The 19,619-nt window shown below is 47.3% G+C and overlaps 1 protein-coding gene across 1 annotated transcript in view; it reads left to right on the forward strand.

Moving 5' to 3' along the window:
* Positions 1 to 3,706: 3,706 nt before the first annotated feature.
* The window catches only part of Uhrf1bp1 (UHRF1 (ICBP90) binding protein 1), a 43,534-nt gene continuing 27,621 nt past the window's right edge, over positions 3,707 to 19,619 (forward strand). The window contains exon 1 of the mRNA NM_001080769.1: positions 3,707 to 3,994. Coding sequence (NP_001074238.1) covers positions 3,951 to 3,994 — 44 coding nt within the window. The 5' untranslated portion in view covers positions 3,707 to 3,950. The remainder of the gene's footprint in view (positions 3,995 to 19,619) is intronic.

The raw sequence follows: 19,619 nt of genomic DNA on the forward strand, positions 1-19,619 counted from the left end.
CTTGGCCTTTGGTCATGAGGGTGGGTGTGAGGGGCACAGAGCAAGAAGGGCTCTCATGAGATCAGGCTGGTCTTGACCTCACTGTGTAGCTAAGGCTGACCCTTTTACTTCCCTAGCGCTGGGATGACAGGTGTGTGCTGCCATGGCCAGCCTTCTTGTCAGCTAATGGTGACATCTACAAGATTTGTAAAATGAAATGGGTTCTTTTTCTTAGTTGATCTAACTTGGTGTAGTTAAAATGATCCATGTATCTATGGTTCTTTTTTTTTTTTTTTCTTTTTTCTTTTGGCTGGAGAGACAGCCGTGGGTGCTGGGAACCGAACTCTTATATTTTTGGTTGTGAGCCTAGCCTTTAACAGCTGAGCCATCTCTCCAGCCCTATGGTTTTTTTTTTTTAAATAAAATATTTATTTATTTTATGTATATGAGGACACTGTAGCTGTACAGATGGTTGTAAGCCATCATGTGGTTGCTGGGAATTGAACTCAGGATCTCTGCTCGCTCTGCCCAAAGATTTATTTATTGTTATATGTAAGTACACTATAGCTGTCTTCAGACACACCAGAAGAGGGCGTCAGATCTCATTACAGGTGATTGTGAGCCACAATGTGGTTGCTGGGATTTGAACTCAGGACCACTGGAAGAGCAGTCAGTGCTCTTAACCGCTGAGCCATCTCTCAAGCCCCCGATGTGGTTCTCTTTTGTTTGTTTCCTTTTGTTTGTTTGTTTGTTTGTTTGTTTTTTTCTAGACAGGGTTTCTCTGTGTAGCCCTGGCTGTCCTGGAACTCACTCTGTAGAACAGGCTGGCCTGGAACTCAGAAATCCACCTGCCTCTGCCTCCCAAGTGCTGGGATTAAAGGCGTGCTCCACCACTGCCCAGCCACTGTGGTTCTTAATATTGCCAGCTGTACAGAATCTAGAAGCAGCGTGTGGAAGGTAATAGGCCTAACTAAACCACAACACAGAGAGAATCATTTTGCTGATTTACTACTTTAGGTTTTTTGGTCTCTAGGCCACTTGATTTGGCATTTCTGCCTCAACTCGGTCCAAAAATCCAATTGGCAAAATGGGCAAGCTCATTACTCAGCTGAGTGTTATGTAGTGCATGCCTTTAGTCCTAGCACTCAGAGGCAGAGGTAGGTAGATTGCTGAGTTCGAGGCCAGCCTTCTCTAAAGAGCAAATTCTCAGACAAACAGAAACCCTGTCTGGAAAAAAACAAAACAAACAATTTTTTAGTTTTTTTATGTAACTTATTTTCATTTTATGTTCATTGGCATTTTGCCTGCATGTATATGTGTGAGGGTGTCAGAGGTGGGAATTGAACTCAGGAAGAGCAGCCAGTGCTCTTATTTACCTAGCCATCTCTCCAATTTCCCTTCCATTTTTTCAAGATATGGTCTCCAGGCTGGAGAGATAGCTCAGAGGTAAAGAGCACTGTCTAATCTTCCACAGGTCCTGACTTCAATCCCCAGCAACCACATGGTGGAACATAACCATCTCTAATGGAATCTGATGCCCTCTTCTGGTGTGTATGCAGAAAAATAAAGATACTGGTCACCTGGAACCTGGGTTGTCTTAGAAATGACTATAGAGCTGAGGACAACCTTGAATTCCTAATAGTCTTGCTTCTTCCTCCTAGGTGCTTCCCTCATGCCTGGCTGCTATCCTGAGATGGCATTGTATTATATAGCCCAGGTTGGCCTTGAACTACCTCAGCTCATGAGGACTGGGATTTTAAGAGCATAGTATCAGCTGGGTGTGGCAGCGCACATTTTTAATCCCAGCACTCAGGATTAGGGGCACAGAGGCAGGCCTATCTCTGTGAGTTTTAGGCCAGTCTGGTCTAGAAATTATTTCCAGGATAGCCAGGGCTGCACAGGAAAACCCTGTCTCAACAAGAAAAACTATTGTCCGACAATTTCCACCCCCCCTCCTTCTCAATCCTCTCTTTTTGATTGATTGATTGATTAATTTTGAGACAGGGTTTCTCTGTGTAGCCCTGGCTGTCCTGAAACTCAGTCTGTAGACCAGGCTGGCTTCAGATTCAAGTAGATCCACCTGTTTTTCCACCTCCTGATTGTGGGGACTAAAGGCTTGTGCCATGTTTTTTGTCTCAGTGTTTAAAATTAAAATTAAATCTCAATCTGGAAACATTGCTAGTTATGAATAAAGTTTCAGAAGGAACTTACGACAGCTTGTGAAAGCTCAATGAATGTTAGTTGCAGTGACTAAAACAGTATAGCCAGGTGTGGTGTGAACAGCCACATTTTTTGGCGCTCAGGAGGCAGAGACAGGAGGATGGCTGCCACTTTGGCCACATCCTGGTCTATCTACATAGCAATCCCTGGGCCATCTAGGGCTATATCTGGATACCTTGTCTCAATCTCAACCAAGAGTAAACTTTTTTTTGGTGGTTTTTCGAGACAGGGGTTCTCTTTGTAGCCCTGGCTGTCCTGGAACTCACTTTGTAGACCAGGCTGGCCTCAAACTCAGAAATCCGCCTGCCTTTGCCTCCAGAGTGCTGGGATTAAAGGCTTGCGCCACCACGCTGGGCTCCAAGAGTAAACTTAAAAGACCTGGGGACTGGAGAGATGGCTCCCTGCTAAGTGCTGCTCTAGAGGGCTTAGGTGCAGTGCTCAGCACCCACACCAAGTGGCTCACAACTACTTGTAACTCCAGTGCCAAAGAATCTGACAGCTTCTGGTCTCTGTGGGCACATGACATTCACACTCACATAGGAATGCACAGATAAATAAAAACACTCCGTCTTTGGGGGGCGGTGCGTCTGAGTGGAGTACTTACCTCATTTGCTTGATGTAATTAATTCCTACTCCCGCCAAACTTACCAAGAAAGCAAAACCACACGAAATAGCGAGAATTAAAGACATTGGCTCTCATTTCCATTGCTCCCTTTTCAAAAGGCAGTTAAGTATATTGAGTCATGTACTAATGATCAATAGACATTTAAATTTCCTAAAGGGGGCTTTAAGCAAAGTATGTTGGTTAGGTTTGCTGTGGTTGTTCGGCGTTTTGACCTCAGCAGTTTGTCAGAATGGTGCATTGGGAAATGAGATCCTGCACTGAGCCATTGTCATGCATGGAAACAGGATTCAGCCCTTGCCCCAGTTTTGTAGCTTTGGTCAGATGGTATCTGAGTATCTCCTGGATACAGTGAAGAGTGGAAGGAGCCTCCATCTGTGTTTAATGGAGTGGCCCAAGGCTTGGCGAGCACTTTATCACGGAGGCCTTATGTATTTAGCAGCTTAATAACTGCAGATATTTTTCTTGAAACTGGAAGCATTAAAGGTTAGATTTCTTGGGTCTTTTTTTTTTTTTGTGGTTTTTCGAGACAGCGTTTCTCTGTATAGCCCTGGCTGTCATGGAACTCACTTTGTAGACCAGGCTGGCCTCGAACTCAGAAGAGACAAGGTCTCTTAATGTAACCCTGTCTTGGTAGTCCCCATGTAGACAGGGTTGGTCTCAAGGTCCTATATTTGCTTGCCTCTGGCTCTGGAGAGTTCGGAGTAAAGGCGAATGCCACCATCTACCTTCTGGAAGAGTGAGCCCCGCCTCTGAGCGTGTAAGCCCCGCCCCGCGCAGTTGCCCCGCCCCCTATGCCTCTGAGCTCCCGCCGCCCCGCCCCTCATCCCTTGCGCCTGTGCCGCCGCGCGCGTCCCCGCCCCTCGCCGTGCGCTCTCGCCACGGGGATCCCGGAGGGTGGCGTGCGGTCTGGGTTCTGCTCCGCGGGATCCTGCGGCGCCGCACGGGCGGGTGGGAACGCGGCGGAACTCCTGGCGCTGAGTTAGGGGCGACAGAGAGCCATGGCGGCCACTGTGGCTACGGCAGCCGGTGCCCGCGCCGCGGCGAGGTGAGAGGACGCCTCTTTTCCACAACTGAGGAGGCCACGGCTGCCCGTCTGCCTGCATTCCACGCGGGCCCGGGCTGCAGCATGGCCGGGATCATTAAGAAGCAGATCTTGAAGCATCTGTCCCGGTGAGAGCGCCACCCCGCGTACTCGGTCCTTTTCCGAGCCCTCCGACCTCCCTCCGGCCGCTCTGGGCGAGCGGCTCCCTGCAGGCGCGATTCAACTCTTGCGGGCCGTTGTCGGCGCTGCATTACTCCCTCGCCCGGGCCACCTTCCTCCCCACCCCCGTCGCCGCCTCCTTCCTCGGCGCGGGTCACCCAGCCCTTTCCTGGCCGTACCTTCCAGACCCGCACGGAACCTGGCAGGCCAGCCCTGGAGGCCTCTTCCCGCCTGCCGAGCCGCCCAGCGCCGGTTCATTTCTGGCTTTGCCGCTCCGTGCTGGATTACCCAGGTCCCCTTCGATTGCAGCGCCGACGCCGGCTTTCTCCTTCTGTGAGGCGAGCTCCTCCTCTTCTGTCTGACCCTGTTGCATCACTCTTGAAAAGATATAAACCCTTCACCCGAGGCTGGTCGTCCTTTCGGACCTCCCTCCTTTCTGGGTCCGCTTTCTTCTCCGTACACAGACGGATTGGAGAAAGGTCAGCGGAGGTGGGGGATAAAGTTTCAGCAGCCTTCCCTTTAAGATGCCATGGAGGTTTGTTTGACAGCCAGTGTCCACTTGTGCTTTGTGGCCTCCTGTTAAGCTGTCCTGTCGCTCTGTATTTGGGGCATGACGGGTTAGCTGGCAAGACACTTTTCAGCTATATCTGAAGGACTCCTGGTCTCTGCGTGATGATGCAGCTTGTTAGAATGGGTGGCTGCGAAAATTGGGAGCTAGCTTTGCAGTTGGTTTTCGCTGCTTATTCTAGCTTGGTGATGGTTGTTAATTTAGGTTGTCTCAGAGGCTCTAGTGATCCAGAGTTTGGCAGCACAGTGACTAGTGGTTTTCAAGAGGTGTGTGTGAGTGTTGCCAGTCAACATGGAACACCAGGGCTTGTGTGAGCCTCTGTCCCTGACGTGGTGTCCCCCGTTGCCTGGCTGACATTGGCTTATGTGATCTTAGACATTTATTAGCTAGATTCAGATACCTTGTTTGATTAACTGTTATGTGCATGACTGAAGGGCCGGCTCCTGGAGTCTGGGCACTTCCTCTTCAACGTTTATCTCTTTCAAACTAGATAGTAGTAGTAGATACGTCAAAGACTATCTAGGCTGCTGTGGTGCACACACCCCCGAGGTCCTAGCATTTGGAGGCTGAGGTAGGAGGAGTGGGGTTTTAAGGCCAGCCTACAGTAGAGTTCCCAGCCAACTTGGACCATGTGGTGAGACAGTGATAAATTAGAAGACTCCATGTGTTTTTATATTGAAAGATTTATTTAAGAGCCTCACAGAGCGCCCAGTAGGACACCGGGCATTTTGGGGGTTACAACTTGTGTGGCTAATTGTTCTTATTGGGTATGTGTGTGTTGTTTTGTGTGCGTTCAGAGAGGTGCAGAAGTGCCACAGTGTGCTAGTGGAGGTTGCAGGGCAACTCTGGGGAGTCATTGTCTAGTTCCACTTTCACAATGTGTTCTGGGGATCAAACCCAGGTCATCAGACTTGTGAGGCAAACACTTTGCCCTGTTGAGCCTTTCTGCTGACCTTTTCTTTGTCTCTTGCTGTCTGTCTGTCTGTCTGTCTGTCTGTCTGTCTGTCGGTCGGTCCTTCTGTCTCTCTCTTGAGGCAGTGCCTCCCTTACTTTGTAGCTGGAGTTACTGTGCTTCCTGCCTTAGCCTCCTGAGTGCTGGAGTGGTTGGCAGTGGACACCATGCCTGGCTTTAGGCAATTTTTCTATAGCAGTTTGTGTGGGGGTGACGAGGGCACACATCTGAATGTCTCTCAGAGCGTCCTGGAATAAGTGAAGGACCCTTGCTGTAGTCCGATGCCTCCCTCTACTCCCACTCTCCTCCTCTTTTTTTTTTCTTTCCATCCCTCCCTCCTTCCCCCCTTCCTTCCTTTTGAGACAAGGTCTCAGTATGTGTAGTCTTGGTGTCCTGAAACTTGTATCTAGACCAGGCTGGTCTCAAAGTCCCGGAGATTCTCCAGCCTCTGCCCCCTAAGTGCTGGGGTTAAAGGCGTATGACTGGCGTCTACCCCGCTCTTGACGGAGGAAGCAAGCTTAGCAAAGCTAAGTGACTTTTCCAGAAGATAAAGGCACAGACAGAACCAGCTTCCTTACTCTGGAGCTTCCCCTGTGTGCCCTGTACCTCCAGTGAGCATACAATGGTAATGAGACACCCTGGAGCCTTTGTTTTTGTTTTTTGTTTTTGTTTTTTAAGACAGGGTGTCATGTAACCTGAGCTGGCAACAAACTGTCTTCCCTGACACATTCGGTGATTCCTGGGAGCAGAAAGCCTGTTTGCTTTAAGTAAAGTAGGGACAGTGTGTCTGATGTGGAGGGCCATTTCTGATTTCCTAGGGGCTGGGAGGAGGAAGAGTTGTGTTTTGGCAGCAACTTCAGCCCCCTGCAGAGGAGTAGGACCTGGATCTGGTTGGCCCAAATTCCCAGGGCCTTTGTTTACCTCAGACTCACTCCTTGGTCCTGTGAGACTTTGATATGCATTGTACTCTCCACCACAGCTAGGGAGGTGGCTTGTGGAACCTGATAGGGAGGTCTGTAGAGTTCCTGCTGTTAACTGTGGTGTGGCAGGTGTCTGACAGCGCAGTGTGACTCCAGGGACAGTAGCCTACAGCAGAGAGGACAGGCCAGTGACAACAAATTGCGTTCCAGTGAGTTTATTAATTTCAGCTATTTCTTTTGATTGCATTCCCTAGCTAGGTACTGGCCAAGATGCTGGGGAGGCTGCTGGAATTTTTAGATGACCATTGTCCAATGTGAATTGCTTTAACGCCCCATTGAATGCTCATTGAAGTGGACCCGTGAAAAGAGTTCTACTTACCAACATGAAATAGTTATTTATTTAGAAAATTGTGGGAATTAGTTGGGAGTAGTGGTGTACACCTGTAATCCCAGCATTTGGGAGACTGAGGCAGGAAGGCCTTGAATTTGAGGCCTATGTGAGCCATTTATTGAGACCCTGTTTCATAAACAAATGCTAAAATAGACTTTTCACTGAATTTGTTTTTTCCTGTTGTTCTCTCTTCTTGAGAACCCACCTGGCTCAGCCTTTGGAGTACTGGTCATGCTGGTGTAACCCCACCATGCCTGGGGTTTCCTGCTTTAGACCACTTCAGCTAGTGACCTGGGATTAGACAAGTAAGAGGGTATACGGTAGGATGTGCAATCGGCCAGGGCACTCCGTAAATGGAAAGGATGTGGGGCTTTGGAGCCACTCCGACAAAGCAGATCTGTCTGGCCCCGCTGTTCTTGATCAGGGAGGATGTCCCCAACTATGCTGTTGTTGGCTGTAAGTGATGAGAAGAGTAATGGGAGCTGGCAAGAATGTTTCTGAGGAGTAGGGATGCGGTCGGTGTTCGTTATAGGGTCTGGCATTGAAGGAGTGCTTAATAAAAAGTAGGTGTAGCCGGGCGGTGGTGGTGTACGCCTTTGGTGCCAGAGCTCAGAAGCGGGCTGGTGGATCTGAGTCTGAGGACAGCCAGGACTACACAGAGAAACCCTGTCTCAAAAAGACCAAGTAATAATAATAATAATAATAATAATAATAATAATAATAATAATAGTGATAATAGTTGCAGTAGTAAAGAGTAGTTGTAAGATATGGCTGGAGGAGTTAGGGTCAGGGTCAAAGCATGGGTGGCAAAAACTCACAGGAAATCTTAGGTATTTACTCAGAGTGACTAGAAAATGTCAGCCGAGATTTTAAAATGGAAGTGCATAGGAAGTCATAGGAAGTTTCAGATTCCCTTTTGGAGGACAAGGAAGTCTGACTGAGTTGAGCTGTTGCTGTTCCTGATCGGGGTGGGGGGTGGGTGGGGGGTGGGGTGGGGGCTCCTAGTACTCCAGAGTATCAAAGCTCTGAAAGGTCTTGAAGATCGATCGACTGGGCCACACAGGCCTCGGCTCCCAGTGGCCTCTAGGTGGAAATGGAAGACTACTCTTGTAGTCAGGTTCCTTTGTGCTAGACTAGAGACTTAACACCATCACCTCTCTGGTGAGAATTCTGTCTGTTTGCCACTGAACGCTCAAAATCTGTTTCTGTGTCTTCTCACTTTTTCTAATGTGGCTTTGGAATAAACAATAAGCCACTCTACATTTACTTACTAAGCAGGCATTTATTGATGGCTGTCTGAACGAGTAAGGGTCTTGCAGTCTTGTGATAACTGAAGTTATTACGGCAGGCCTTAAGCTTCCTTCTCAGAGGAAGTGTTTCAGTAGAAGGGTTAATAACTTGCCCACAGTCACAGCAGGCGAGTGCTGGAGGGAGATTTCAGTGCAGGCTGCATCCTGGAGCTGCCCACCAACCCCCATTGGTGATTATGATGCTCCACTGTCTGCTCTGCGTGTCAGTCTGTACACGGCACCCACTTGAAGCCCCTGCTGGAGAAGTGATATTCCCAGTGCTCAGAGGCTCCCCCCCCCCCTTTCTTTCACAATTACCTCTCCATCAAAATGGAACCAACGTCTTGTTTTATAGAATGGGACTGCATAGTGTATATGCTTTAAAAAATTTTGTTTGAATTGGTATTTTGGTTTTGTAGTACAGAGTCTAGAACTCAGGGCTTTGCGCACCTGGGGCCAGTGCCCTGCCCTTGAGCTCTCCACATCTCTATTTTTCATTTCTTGAGACAGAGTCTCTGTAGCCCTCTGTGGCTTCAAACTCTCCAGTCTAAGGTTTAGAGGTGTGCACTGCTTTTAGCTTGCGCACTACCCGCCCTGGGGTCCAGGAGATTGAACCCAGTGAGTGCCTCAAGCATGGAAGGTAAACACTACCAGTTGTCCCCAGCCATTGTTGTCATTCATTCATTCATTCATTCATGCATACATAGATGTATTTATAAGCGTTTTATTTATTATGTGTGTATGTGTTACAGGTTTGCACCACTGCATCTGCTATTTGGCTTAAGCATTGTGTGTGTGTGTTTTTGTGTATGTGTGTGCATGTTCTTACGTAGCATTTCTCAGTAGCTGTCCATCAGTTTTCTCCCTGGGACCTGAAACTCACTGATTAAGGTGAGGGGCTAGCTGGCCAGTGAACTCCTGCAATCCTCCTGTCTCTGCCTCCCTAGAGCAGATTAGCAGCCTGCTCTAGCATGGCTGACTCTGTGTGGATGCTGAGGACTGAATGCAGGTCCCCATGCTGGCACAGTGAGTGTGTGACCAACCGAGCCGCTCCCTAGCCCCTGTCTGTTGTTTTAGCTGTGAACATGCTTACAGCACGTTGCAGACTGCACGATCTTTTTGTTTGTGGGAACATAATCCACTTTCCTTTTACTTGCTGTGGTTGAATATTTTGTATTTTCCCAGTGAGTACCATTATGAATGTGTCTTCTGACACACACCGTCCAGAGTCTGTTTGAGACGGGGTTGTAGATCTTCTGGGTTGTAGACTGTGGGTTTTCATGAATGCATTCTTACATGATGCCCTAATGGGCATGGCTACAGCTGGACGGGGTGGGATCTGAGGACCCAGATTCTTGACAACACTTGGCATTTTCTGTCCTCTCATTGTGGCCACTCTGAAAGATACATATAATTTTATTTTGAAAAGCTGGATGTGGTGGCTCTCAACAATTGAGAAGCTGAAGGCAGGAGGATTGCCTACAGTTTTGAGATTGGGCTGTGGTACAGTATGGAGCCTTGTCTCAAAACCCACAGGAAAGCAAAGTTTAAAGAAACCTTCCGTTTGGTAAAGCACACGAATCCTCCGGCTCTCTGCTCAGTCTGTGCGATTCTGAGGACTGAAGCCGTGCGTGCTGCTTAGCGCGTGCTGACGGAGCTAAAGAGAGTCCAGTCTTTGTTCGGTTTTTAATCTCGGATGTCCCATCTCTAAACACATGATGTCATTCCAGAATAATATTCAAATTACAAAGGGACAGTGGAGATGGGGCATTTCCAACCATGGCAGAAATTGTTTCTAACTTGGATTGCATGGGGCAGCTGTCAGAATAACTATTATACAGTAAATGAGTAAAGGGGTCATTTGGTCTTCTGCTCTGTAATCTTAGCAACCCATTGACACATCATTTTATTTTTTCCTACAGAATTAGACTTTTGAATTGCATAGCTTTCCTATGATTTTTAAAAATATTTATTTATTTAATTTATATATAGGAGTACACTGTTACTGTCTTCAAACACATCAGAAGAGGGCATCAGGTCCCATTACAGATGGTTGTGAGCCACCATGTGGTTGCTGGAAATTGAACTCAGGACCTCTGGAAGAGCACTCTAGATGGCTCATAACCACTGAGCCATCTCTCCAGCCCCCTTTCTTATGATTTTTAAGACAGTCTCTCTCTCTCTCTCTCTCTCTCTCTCTCTCTCTCTCTCTCTCTCTTACATTTGTATGTGTTTCAGTGTATCTATGTGCAAGTGTGCCTGTTTCAAGTAGAGTCTTCTCTCTCCTTCCACCATGTGGTCCCTTGCATTGAACTCAGGCCCTGGGGCTTGCTGTTAGAACCTGTCACCTGCTAAGCTATGTATTGGCTTGTGATAGTCTCTCTGTGTAGCTGATTTAGTCTGGGATTTGGTAAATAGCTCTTCCTTCCTGAGTTTTCTGAGTCTTGGATTACATGGCTGAGCCACTATGCCTGGCAAAAGATAATACTTGTATTTTGTTTTTCAAGACAGGGTTTCTCTATGTAAGCCTGCCTGTCCTGGAACTCATGTAGACAAGGCTGGCCTTGAACTCATAGAGATCTGCCTGCCTCTGCCTCTCTTGTGCTGGGTTTAAAGGTGTGTGGCACCACCTCAGACTTATGCTTCTTGTAAAAAGTACTTTATTTTAATATTTAATACTCTTTTTCTGGTAACATTTCATTAAAACCAGAAACTTTGGGGCTAGAGAGGTGACTCAACAGTTAAGAGCACTGTTGTCGACCCTGCGGCCGACCTGGGTTCAGTTCCCAGCACCCGTGTGGTGCTCAGAACCATGCATAACTGCCGTTTCAATGTCTTCTCCTAAGATCTGAGGGCACTGGTATATAAACACACATGTTAGCGAAACACCCGGAATAAAATCAATCTAAAAACAATTTAAGAAAACTTGGGGGCGGAGTATGCCAGCTTAGTGGTCTAGCACATTTCAGGGCCTGCTGTAGTCTTCAGCAGCACAGGCAGGAGTGGATCTCAGTAGTGAGACGTGCCTGCCTTGAGAGGTCAGCTGAGAGCATGCTGCACAGCAGAGACTCTAGGACTAGAGAGCTAGAGGACTAGAGACTGCAGCTCTCGAGAGCGCTAGGACTCACTTTCTGTGAATTCAAAGTCGTGTGCTCAGCTAGTTTCTTAGCTTCTTGGAATTTTAGTTTCCTTGTCTATAAAACTGCACACGCCCTGTTTTGGACTTGGTTCTTCTCCGCAGAAGAATGCTGCGCATTGAATCTGGGGTCCCACACACTCGGCAAGTGCTCTGGGGCTACACAGCCAGCTACATGTTTGTTATTTGAGACGTGGTCTCTCTCACTGTGTAGCCCTCAAGTTTGTTATCCTCCTGCCTCAGCCTCCCTAGTGCCGAGATTATATGTGCCCACTGCCATGCCAGGTTGGAAATCACATTTTAAAAAGAATATGACTGCTTTACTGTGCCATCTTGGCACAGGGGCTTTGCTGCTCTTCTCTGGAACATTCCACCTTGGGCAGGTGATCTCTGAGTTCTAGGCCAGCCTGTTCTACAGAGCCAGTTCCAGGACGGCTGGGGCCACACAGAGAAACCTTACCTTGAAAACCCCAAACCAAACCAAAAACAACAACAAACAAACAAAAACAAAATAAAACAAACGCACTTATTGTAGAGTGTGTGAGTCTCACATGTGTGTAGAAACCAGAGGACAAGTTCGTGGAGTCAGTTTTCTTCTTGTACTTTATGTGGATTCTGGGACCAGGCTCAGGTCATCCTGCTGTGTGGCAAGTGTTTACCTGCTGCGCCATCTCCCCACCCCACTTGCCTTCATTTCGCACATTCCCATGTGTGCTGTGCATGTGGGCATGCATAACTTTGAGTATGTGTGGATATGGGTACAGTGTACGAAAGAGGAGGCTCGGTGTCGACACTGGGGGTTATCCTCCAGTGTTCTCCAGACTTAGTCCTTGAGGCAGACTGTCAGTCAAACCCAGAACGCCCCAGAATGGCTAATCTCAGTGGCCAGCTTGCTTTGAGATCGCCCTGTTTCTGCCTTCTGGGGCTGGAGTTACAGTCAGACCGTCCGTCATGCTGCCTTCCACTTGTTTCCACGGGTAGATCTTGTAATGGAGTTGGGATGAGTGCTTTCACTGAGCTGGAAAAGAGAAGGCAACGTCTCCTCGTGCATGGCACATGCTGTGGGGGAGACTGGGACCATAGCATTGTGTGTCTTAGTTACTGTTATGTTGCTCTTAAGAGACTACAACCACCAGGCGTGGCGCACGCCTTTAATCCCAGCACCCAGGAGGCAGAGGCAGGTGGATTTCTGAGTTCGAGGCCAGCCTGGTCTACAAAGTGAGTTCTAGGACATTCAAGACTACACAGAGAAACCCTGTCCAAAAGACTACAACCAAGGCAGCTCTTGTAAGGGATGCATTTAATGGGAGGGGGGGGGGACTTGCTCACAATTTTAGAGAATTAGTCCATTATCATCATGGCGGGAAGCAGACAGGTATGGTGCTGTACCTACTATTAAGAGAGAGTTGCATATTGATCCACAGGTAGCAGGCAGAGACATATAGGCACTGCCCAGAGACATACCTGCTTACAAGAACTTATTTCCTAATTCTTTCCAAACAGTTCATTAACTGGGGACCAAACATTCAAACATTCAAACCCCAGAGAGACAATTTTCATTCAAGCCACCAGAGGGTGAAAGAGCCAGAGTGTGTAAACTGGATTGATCCCTTGGAGAGTTTACTCAGCCATTAGAGGGCCTTTAGTTACCTCACTTTATAGAACCTGGCGAAAGAATAATCAGTGAGAATGGTTTTACTCACAGCCCAGCTCTTTCTCCAGATGGATAGTGGCCTCACAGCAGAAGGGGGGAGATACCGTGCCTTAGTCAATGAAGGCACTGGGTTTTGGGGGGAGAGAGAACACCACCTGCAGGCTGTCTTTTCCTTTCTGTATGTGTGCTATCATGTGCATGCTATGGGCTATGTGCATGCTGTGGGCTGTGTGCATGCTATGGGCTGTGTGCATGCTAGGGGCTGTGTGCATGTTATGGGCTGTGTGCATGCTGTGGGCTGTGTGTATGCTGTGGGCTATGTGCATGCTGTGGGCTGTGTGCATGTTATGGGCTGTGTGCATGCTGTGGGCTGTGTGTATGCTGTGGGCTGTGTGTATGCTGTGGGATGGTCTGTGTGCATGCTGTGGTCTGTGTATATGCTGTAGGCTGTGTGCATGCTGTGGTCTATGTGCATGCTGTGGTCTATGTGCATGCTGTGTTGTGGGCTGTGTGCATGCTAGGGGCTGTGAGTACACATTCAGTCACTAAGTAACTGCAGCAAAAAGAAACAATGAACCCCCCACCACCACCAAACCAGAGTTAGAGGAGTGGTACAAGTAAGTCAGGGGTGTGAGGGAAGATCGGTGCATGGAGACCCATGCTTGAGACAGCTTTTCCCTTGGCAGGCAGCCCATGCTGACTGGGAACCACAGTCCTCCTGCCATAGCATCCCCACATGTGGACTTGAGAGACTGTGTCTTGGAATTGGGAAGCCTTAGCTCTGGGGAAAGGGACTCCAGTTCAGCCAGGTATCAAGCAGTCTCCTTTATCTGTCTGTTACTGGTGCCAGAAACAAGTACTAAAGAAAAAAAAATATATATATATATATTGGTTTTTTTCAAGACAGGGTTTCTCTGTATAGCTCTGGCTGTCCTGGAACTCACTCTGTAGACCAGGCTGGCCTCGAACTCAGAAATCCACCCATGTTATCAGACTGTATTGATTGTAAAGGGGGAGAGCTAAAGTTTAAAAATAATGTTAGCTATTTAGGTGAAGGGCATGAAGTCTGTACTAACTTTCTAGGAAACCAGGCATGAGCCGCACGTGTTAGGCAGGCTGTTCTTCGTTTGCCTACTTAAGTAATCTTTCACATGTATGCTCAGATCATGTTGTTGGTTGTATATAACTTGGCTGACAGCCCATAACTGAAGAGTTGTGAAGGGGGTTAGAGGCTATAGTAGTTAAGAACTCAAAACTCTCCGAAACTCCACTTCCAGGGGTTCCAGTGCCCTCTTCTGACTCTGTGGTATGGCACAGACTTGGCACACACACATACTTGCAGGCAAAGCACTTTTGCTCATAAAATAAAATAAGTCTAACTTTAAAGAAAGTTTTGGAGAATATGAGTAGTGAGATATTAGTAACTGACTGACTGGAAGTGCGGTGCTCCCGAGTTTGGCTTCTTTTTATACATTTATTTTTATGTGTGTGCTTCACCTACCGGTGTGTCTGTGCACTGTGTGCCTATGGTATCTGTGGAAGCCGGAAGAGGGCATTAGATTCCCTGGAACTGGAGTTCCAGGCAGTTGTGAGCTACCATGTGGGTGCAGGGAGTTGGATCTCGGTTCTCTTCCAAGAGTAGTAAGTGTTCTTAAACCACTGAGCCATCTCTCCAGCCCCTGCAGTTCTCACGTCTAAGTGTAAAGTTTAGAGCCTGAGGTCCAGTAGAACCTGTTCCAGTGCGGGACAGCTTCCTAAGCTCACTCAGATTCAGACAGCTTAAGCTTGGTGGACACTTAGCCCAGGGAGCCCTGTGAGGGCGTTAGAGGAGGGAGACGCAAAGGCGCCACCTTTCCTCTCATGGCGTAAGATTCCTTAGGTCATCGTGGGTCTCAGCAAGAGTTGCTTTGGGTTGTCACCTTGGTTGAGGAGTGTGACAAATGCTGACTGGGGGGAGATGCTGATTTGTTGTTGCTGAACGCAGAGTCTCATAGCTGGAAGTATGCTCTAAAGCCAGCAAGGTGACTTGTGCTTGTAACTCAGGTGCTAGAGGCTGGGGCGGGAGAATTGAGAGCAGCCTGCTCTCCACAGTGATTTCCAGGACAGCCTGAACTGGAATGAGCCCTTGTCTAAAGAAAAGGGCTCACTAGTTTGAGCCTGGGTAATTCCAGTACTTGGGAGGTGGAGGCAGAGATTGAGAGATTGAGGCTAGCTTTGACTACATAGCGAGTCTGAGGTCAACCCAGGCTAGCTGTATGTGATCTTCCCTCTTGTCACATGAGAGTCTGGTAATGTTGAGTGTCATCCTCCGTAGCTCTTCCACCTGATTTTTTGGAAAGGGTCTCTTAGTGAACTTGGAATACCCGTTTGTAGACTGCCTGGCCAGCAAGCCCCCCAGGATCAGATCAGCCCCTCCCTGCCTTCACCAAGTGCCATGGCAACAACTTGGCATTATGTGAGCATGCTGGGGAATCCAGGCTTGGGTTCTTACACTTGAACAGCAAGCACTTTACCAACTGAGCACCCTCCTCGAACAAGTTACATATCATAGAGTTCACTGATTTAATAACATGCTTGTTGTGTTACGATATTAGGCATAGAGAGATTTGTTATGCATCAGCAGATAGTAAAACAAGATAGAAAAATAGTATTTACTGTACAGAGAGTTCAAAGCCAGCCTAGAATGCATGAGGTCTTATTTCAAAGCAACAAAAAGCCAACAGCACAGTAAGTTTAAATACAGTAGAGATTAAAACGTCTTCAGATTCTGTTAGCTGTTTCAGGCCCCAGTCACTAAAACACAGTAGCATCCTACACAGTCCAGGAATCCCCTCCTCACCTTTGCTTAGAGTAACCAAGTTGAGACCTCACACTGGCATCTGCAAACAGATTTGAGCGTCCTCTGTTCAGTCCTCCTTAGTCTATAGCAAGAATGCCCCTTACCCCACAGTAGGAGCATTGTGCTATGGCTCAAGACAACCTGCGTCATGGGAAACCCGTGTTTGTTGCTCCCACTGATTCAGACCATGTGACCCTTTACTCTTTGGAGACAGGGTTTCTCTGTGTAGCTCTGGCTGTCCTGGAGCTCACTCTATAGACCAGGTTGGCCCTGAACTCAGAAATCCGCCTGCCTCTGCCTCTCAAGTGCTGGGATTAAAGGCATATGCCACCCATCATACTTGGTTTTTCAGTGTTTTTTTGTTTTTGATAGCTGGTGGCTGGAAAGGATTTATTCAGCTTTATCTTGACATGACCAACTGCCTAGGAAGTGCCATGAAAAAGAGCTAGCATACTTGCTGAAATTTAAGAATGAAAGTGCCTGATGTTATCCTCTGATCAGCATGTGTCTGTTCACACACAGCTCGTGTGCACACTCATATGCAGGCACACACGTGGACATAAACATACACGTATGTGTACAGGCACAAAATACTGTGCGATTTTAAGAGTGACCATCTATGATTCCTACTATATTAGATATCCCAAATAGGTAAAACTATAGAGACGTGAACTGATAGTTGACTAGGACTGCTGTGAGGGACTAATGGGGGGGGCGTGGCATGGGTTTTTCTAGTGAAGGGATAATGAAACTGCTCTAAAGTTGGTTTTACTTGTGGTTGCACAACTGACAGTACTAAGTCACTGACTCGTGCACTGTAAATGGATGGGTTATATGGCATGTGGTTGTTCTTCCATGGAAGTGTTATCATAGGCAGGTTTTATTAGCTACAAGATGTCCAGCTAAATCAAGATAAGAACAAAGAAAACCATTTCTGGTCTGGGAATAGCTTGCTCAACACACGTCCTCAAAGCCTCTAGTTGCACTGTGAAAGCAGGAGGATCAGTTCAAGGTCATCTTTGGCTATACAGCAAGTTCAAGGTCAGCCTGGATTACATGAGAGACTATCTCAAGCCAGTGACAGACCTAAGACTCCTATTAGTGACAGTGAAAGATTAAGACCCTGAAAGCAGCGAGAGATTACTTCAACAGCAGAAGATGGTGGATGAAACTTCAATAGCTGAAAGAAACTTTACAAACTTCATACCCAGCTAAAATGTCCTTTAAAGGTATGTGGTCAGTTGAAAGACTTCCTTGGCAAGTCTTGGGCATTTGAATACTTGATCTCCAGCTGTTGTTGTTTGGGGAAGGCTAGAAGTGTGACCTTGCTGGAGGAAGTATGTCACAGGGGTAAGCTTTGATATTTCAAAAGCCTCATGCTATTTCAAGTTATTCCCTGTCTCTTGCTTGTAGTTTGACATATGAGGTCTGGGCTGCTGCTCCAGCTAATCCTTTTGCTCTGTCATAGACTCTAGCCCTCTGGAGCTGATGCTTAAGCCTGGGACTCAGCACACGATAGACATGGACAGAACCCAGCATTCTCTGCACCCGACTCCACTACCCTGCCCCAGGAACCTGCAGACAGTAGAACCTACAACAACCCCTCTGCTCCAGATCCACAAATGCACTCTGCCCCTCACTAAAATATATAACAAGACCCTGTCTCCAGCCCCAAAACCGATGGGCCTGGAGAAACGCTTCAGTGGCCAGGGGCCCTGGCAGCTCACACATGTATGTAACTCCAGTTCCAGGGGATCGGAAACTCTTTTGGCCTCCTCCAGCACAGCACACACATGATGCACAAGACATGCATTCAGGCAAAAGAAAAGCATACACACACAAAAAAAAAAATTTTTTTTTTTTTTTTAAATTTTTCAAGACAGGGTTTCTCTGTATAGCCCTGGCTGTCCTGGAACTCACTTTGTAGACCAGGCTGGCCTCGAACTCAGAAATCTGCCTGCCTCTGCCTCCCAAGTGCTGGGATTAAAGGCGTGTGCCACCATGCCTGGCTGGAGTCTTTGTTTGTTTGCTTTTTGTACCAAAGACTTTTCTAGTTACTGTTTTCTAATTTAATTCTATTACTGTCAGGGAACACACTAAGTTTTCGGTATCTTGAATTTTTTCGTTTTTTAAATTTTCTTTATTATGTGTGTTTTGGATGCATGTATGTAGGAGCACCCCATAAATGTCTGGTACCCACAGAGGCCAGAGGGTGTCATATTCCCTGGAACTAGAATTACAGGCAGTTGTGAGCATCTGTGTGGGAGTTGGGGATCAAATCCGGGTTCTGCAGAAGAACAGCCAGTGCTCTCACCTGCAGAGCCGTCTGACAGCTGCTCAGTATCTTGAAAATTATTCAAAGAATTTACTGATCAAGGTATGGCCTACCTGGTGTACACACTTCTTGTGCATTTGAAATGAGAATTCTGCAGGTGCCATGTGCAGTATTATAGGAACCCCTCCATATAACATAAATAGAAAAACCCTAGTCTTTTACAGAAATAAGAGAACTTTCCTGTAGGTCCTAGCTTCCTCTTCATTCTGAAAAACGTCCTGCAGTAAGTATACCTTGTATTGGGGCTAGAATCCTCAGTTTTACAACTAATAATATCTCTATCTCATCTATTTTGTCTTAGTTAATTTTCTACTGCTGTGATAAAACACCAAGATCAAGAGAACTTTAGGATAGTAGTTTTATTTTTAGCTTACGGTATGTTTTTCTTTTGCCTGAATGTATGTCTTGTGCATCATGTGTGTGCTGTGCTGGAGGAGGCCAAAAGAGTTTCCGATCCCCTGGAACTGGAGTTACATACATGTGTGAGCTGCCAGGGCCCCTGGCCACTGAAGCGTTTCTCCAGGCCCATCGGTTTTGGGGCTGGAGACAGGGTCTTGTTATATATTTTAGTGAGGGGCAGAGTGCATTTGTGGATCTGGAGCAGAGGGGTTGTTGTAGGTTCTACTGTCTGCAGGTTCCTGGGGCAGGGTAGTGGAGTTGGGTGCAGAGAATGCTGGGTTCTGTCCATGTCTGTCGTGTGCTGAGTCCCAGGCTTAAGCATCAGCCAGCTATGACTCTTATGCCCAAAAGGGCAACCCTTCCTCATTTCTGATCACTTCGTTTTAAATTTGCAAATTATAGGTTTTAAATGAATGGTTATTTAAGATCCTTTTTGGTAGGGCATGTTGGCACATACCTGCCATCCCACGCTAGAGTGTCTGAGGCCGGAGGAGCAGGAATTTGAGATATGTACTCAGGAACTCATCTAAGTACTGAATTCAAGGGCAGCCTGGGCTACTTGGCACCCTGACTCAAGAAAATTTCTTGCTCTTAAAGTCTGCAGGTTTAAAAACGCTGGCTTCCGAAAATTGTGTTCTATGTTCTCAAGGGTGACTCAGAGTCTTCCCGTTGCCTCTTTGGCAGATTGCATTTCTCTGGCAGAGATGAGGTTGATCTGTCTGTTTCTCCAACTTGATTTCAGCTGAGCCTCTGTGCTCAGTAATAGTAACAGATGGCCTGACAATGTTTCCCCACATCCACACATGGAGCAGATACCAGGCTCCTGTTAGCCTCTCTAGCCACCCTGGCCTATGAGGGATGCTCAGTAAAGTTGGTGCCAGGGACTGTGGAGGTCAGAAAGGTACACAGCAAAAAAAAAAAAAAAAAGCTTCTTCTAACAGATTCGGATTCCCATAGTTCCTTGAGGGGTTCATCTGGCTCCCCAAGGCTGACGTAAGACAGTTGGTCTCATGATATGGCCTCAGTTGAATCTTGTTGGGCCACTCTGATGGGCTGAGTTTAAAGGCTCAGAGTGTTTGTGGCACCGGCAGAGCCTCAGTTTGGAGTGTCC

Source organism: Mus musculus, chromosome 17 (assembly GCF_000001635.26).
Source record: "Mus musculus strain C57BL/6J chromosome 17, GRCm38.p6 C57BL/6J".
Taxonomy (NCBI): Eukaryota; Metazoa; Chordata; class Mammalia; order Rodentia; family Muridae; genus Mus; species Mus musculus.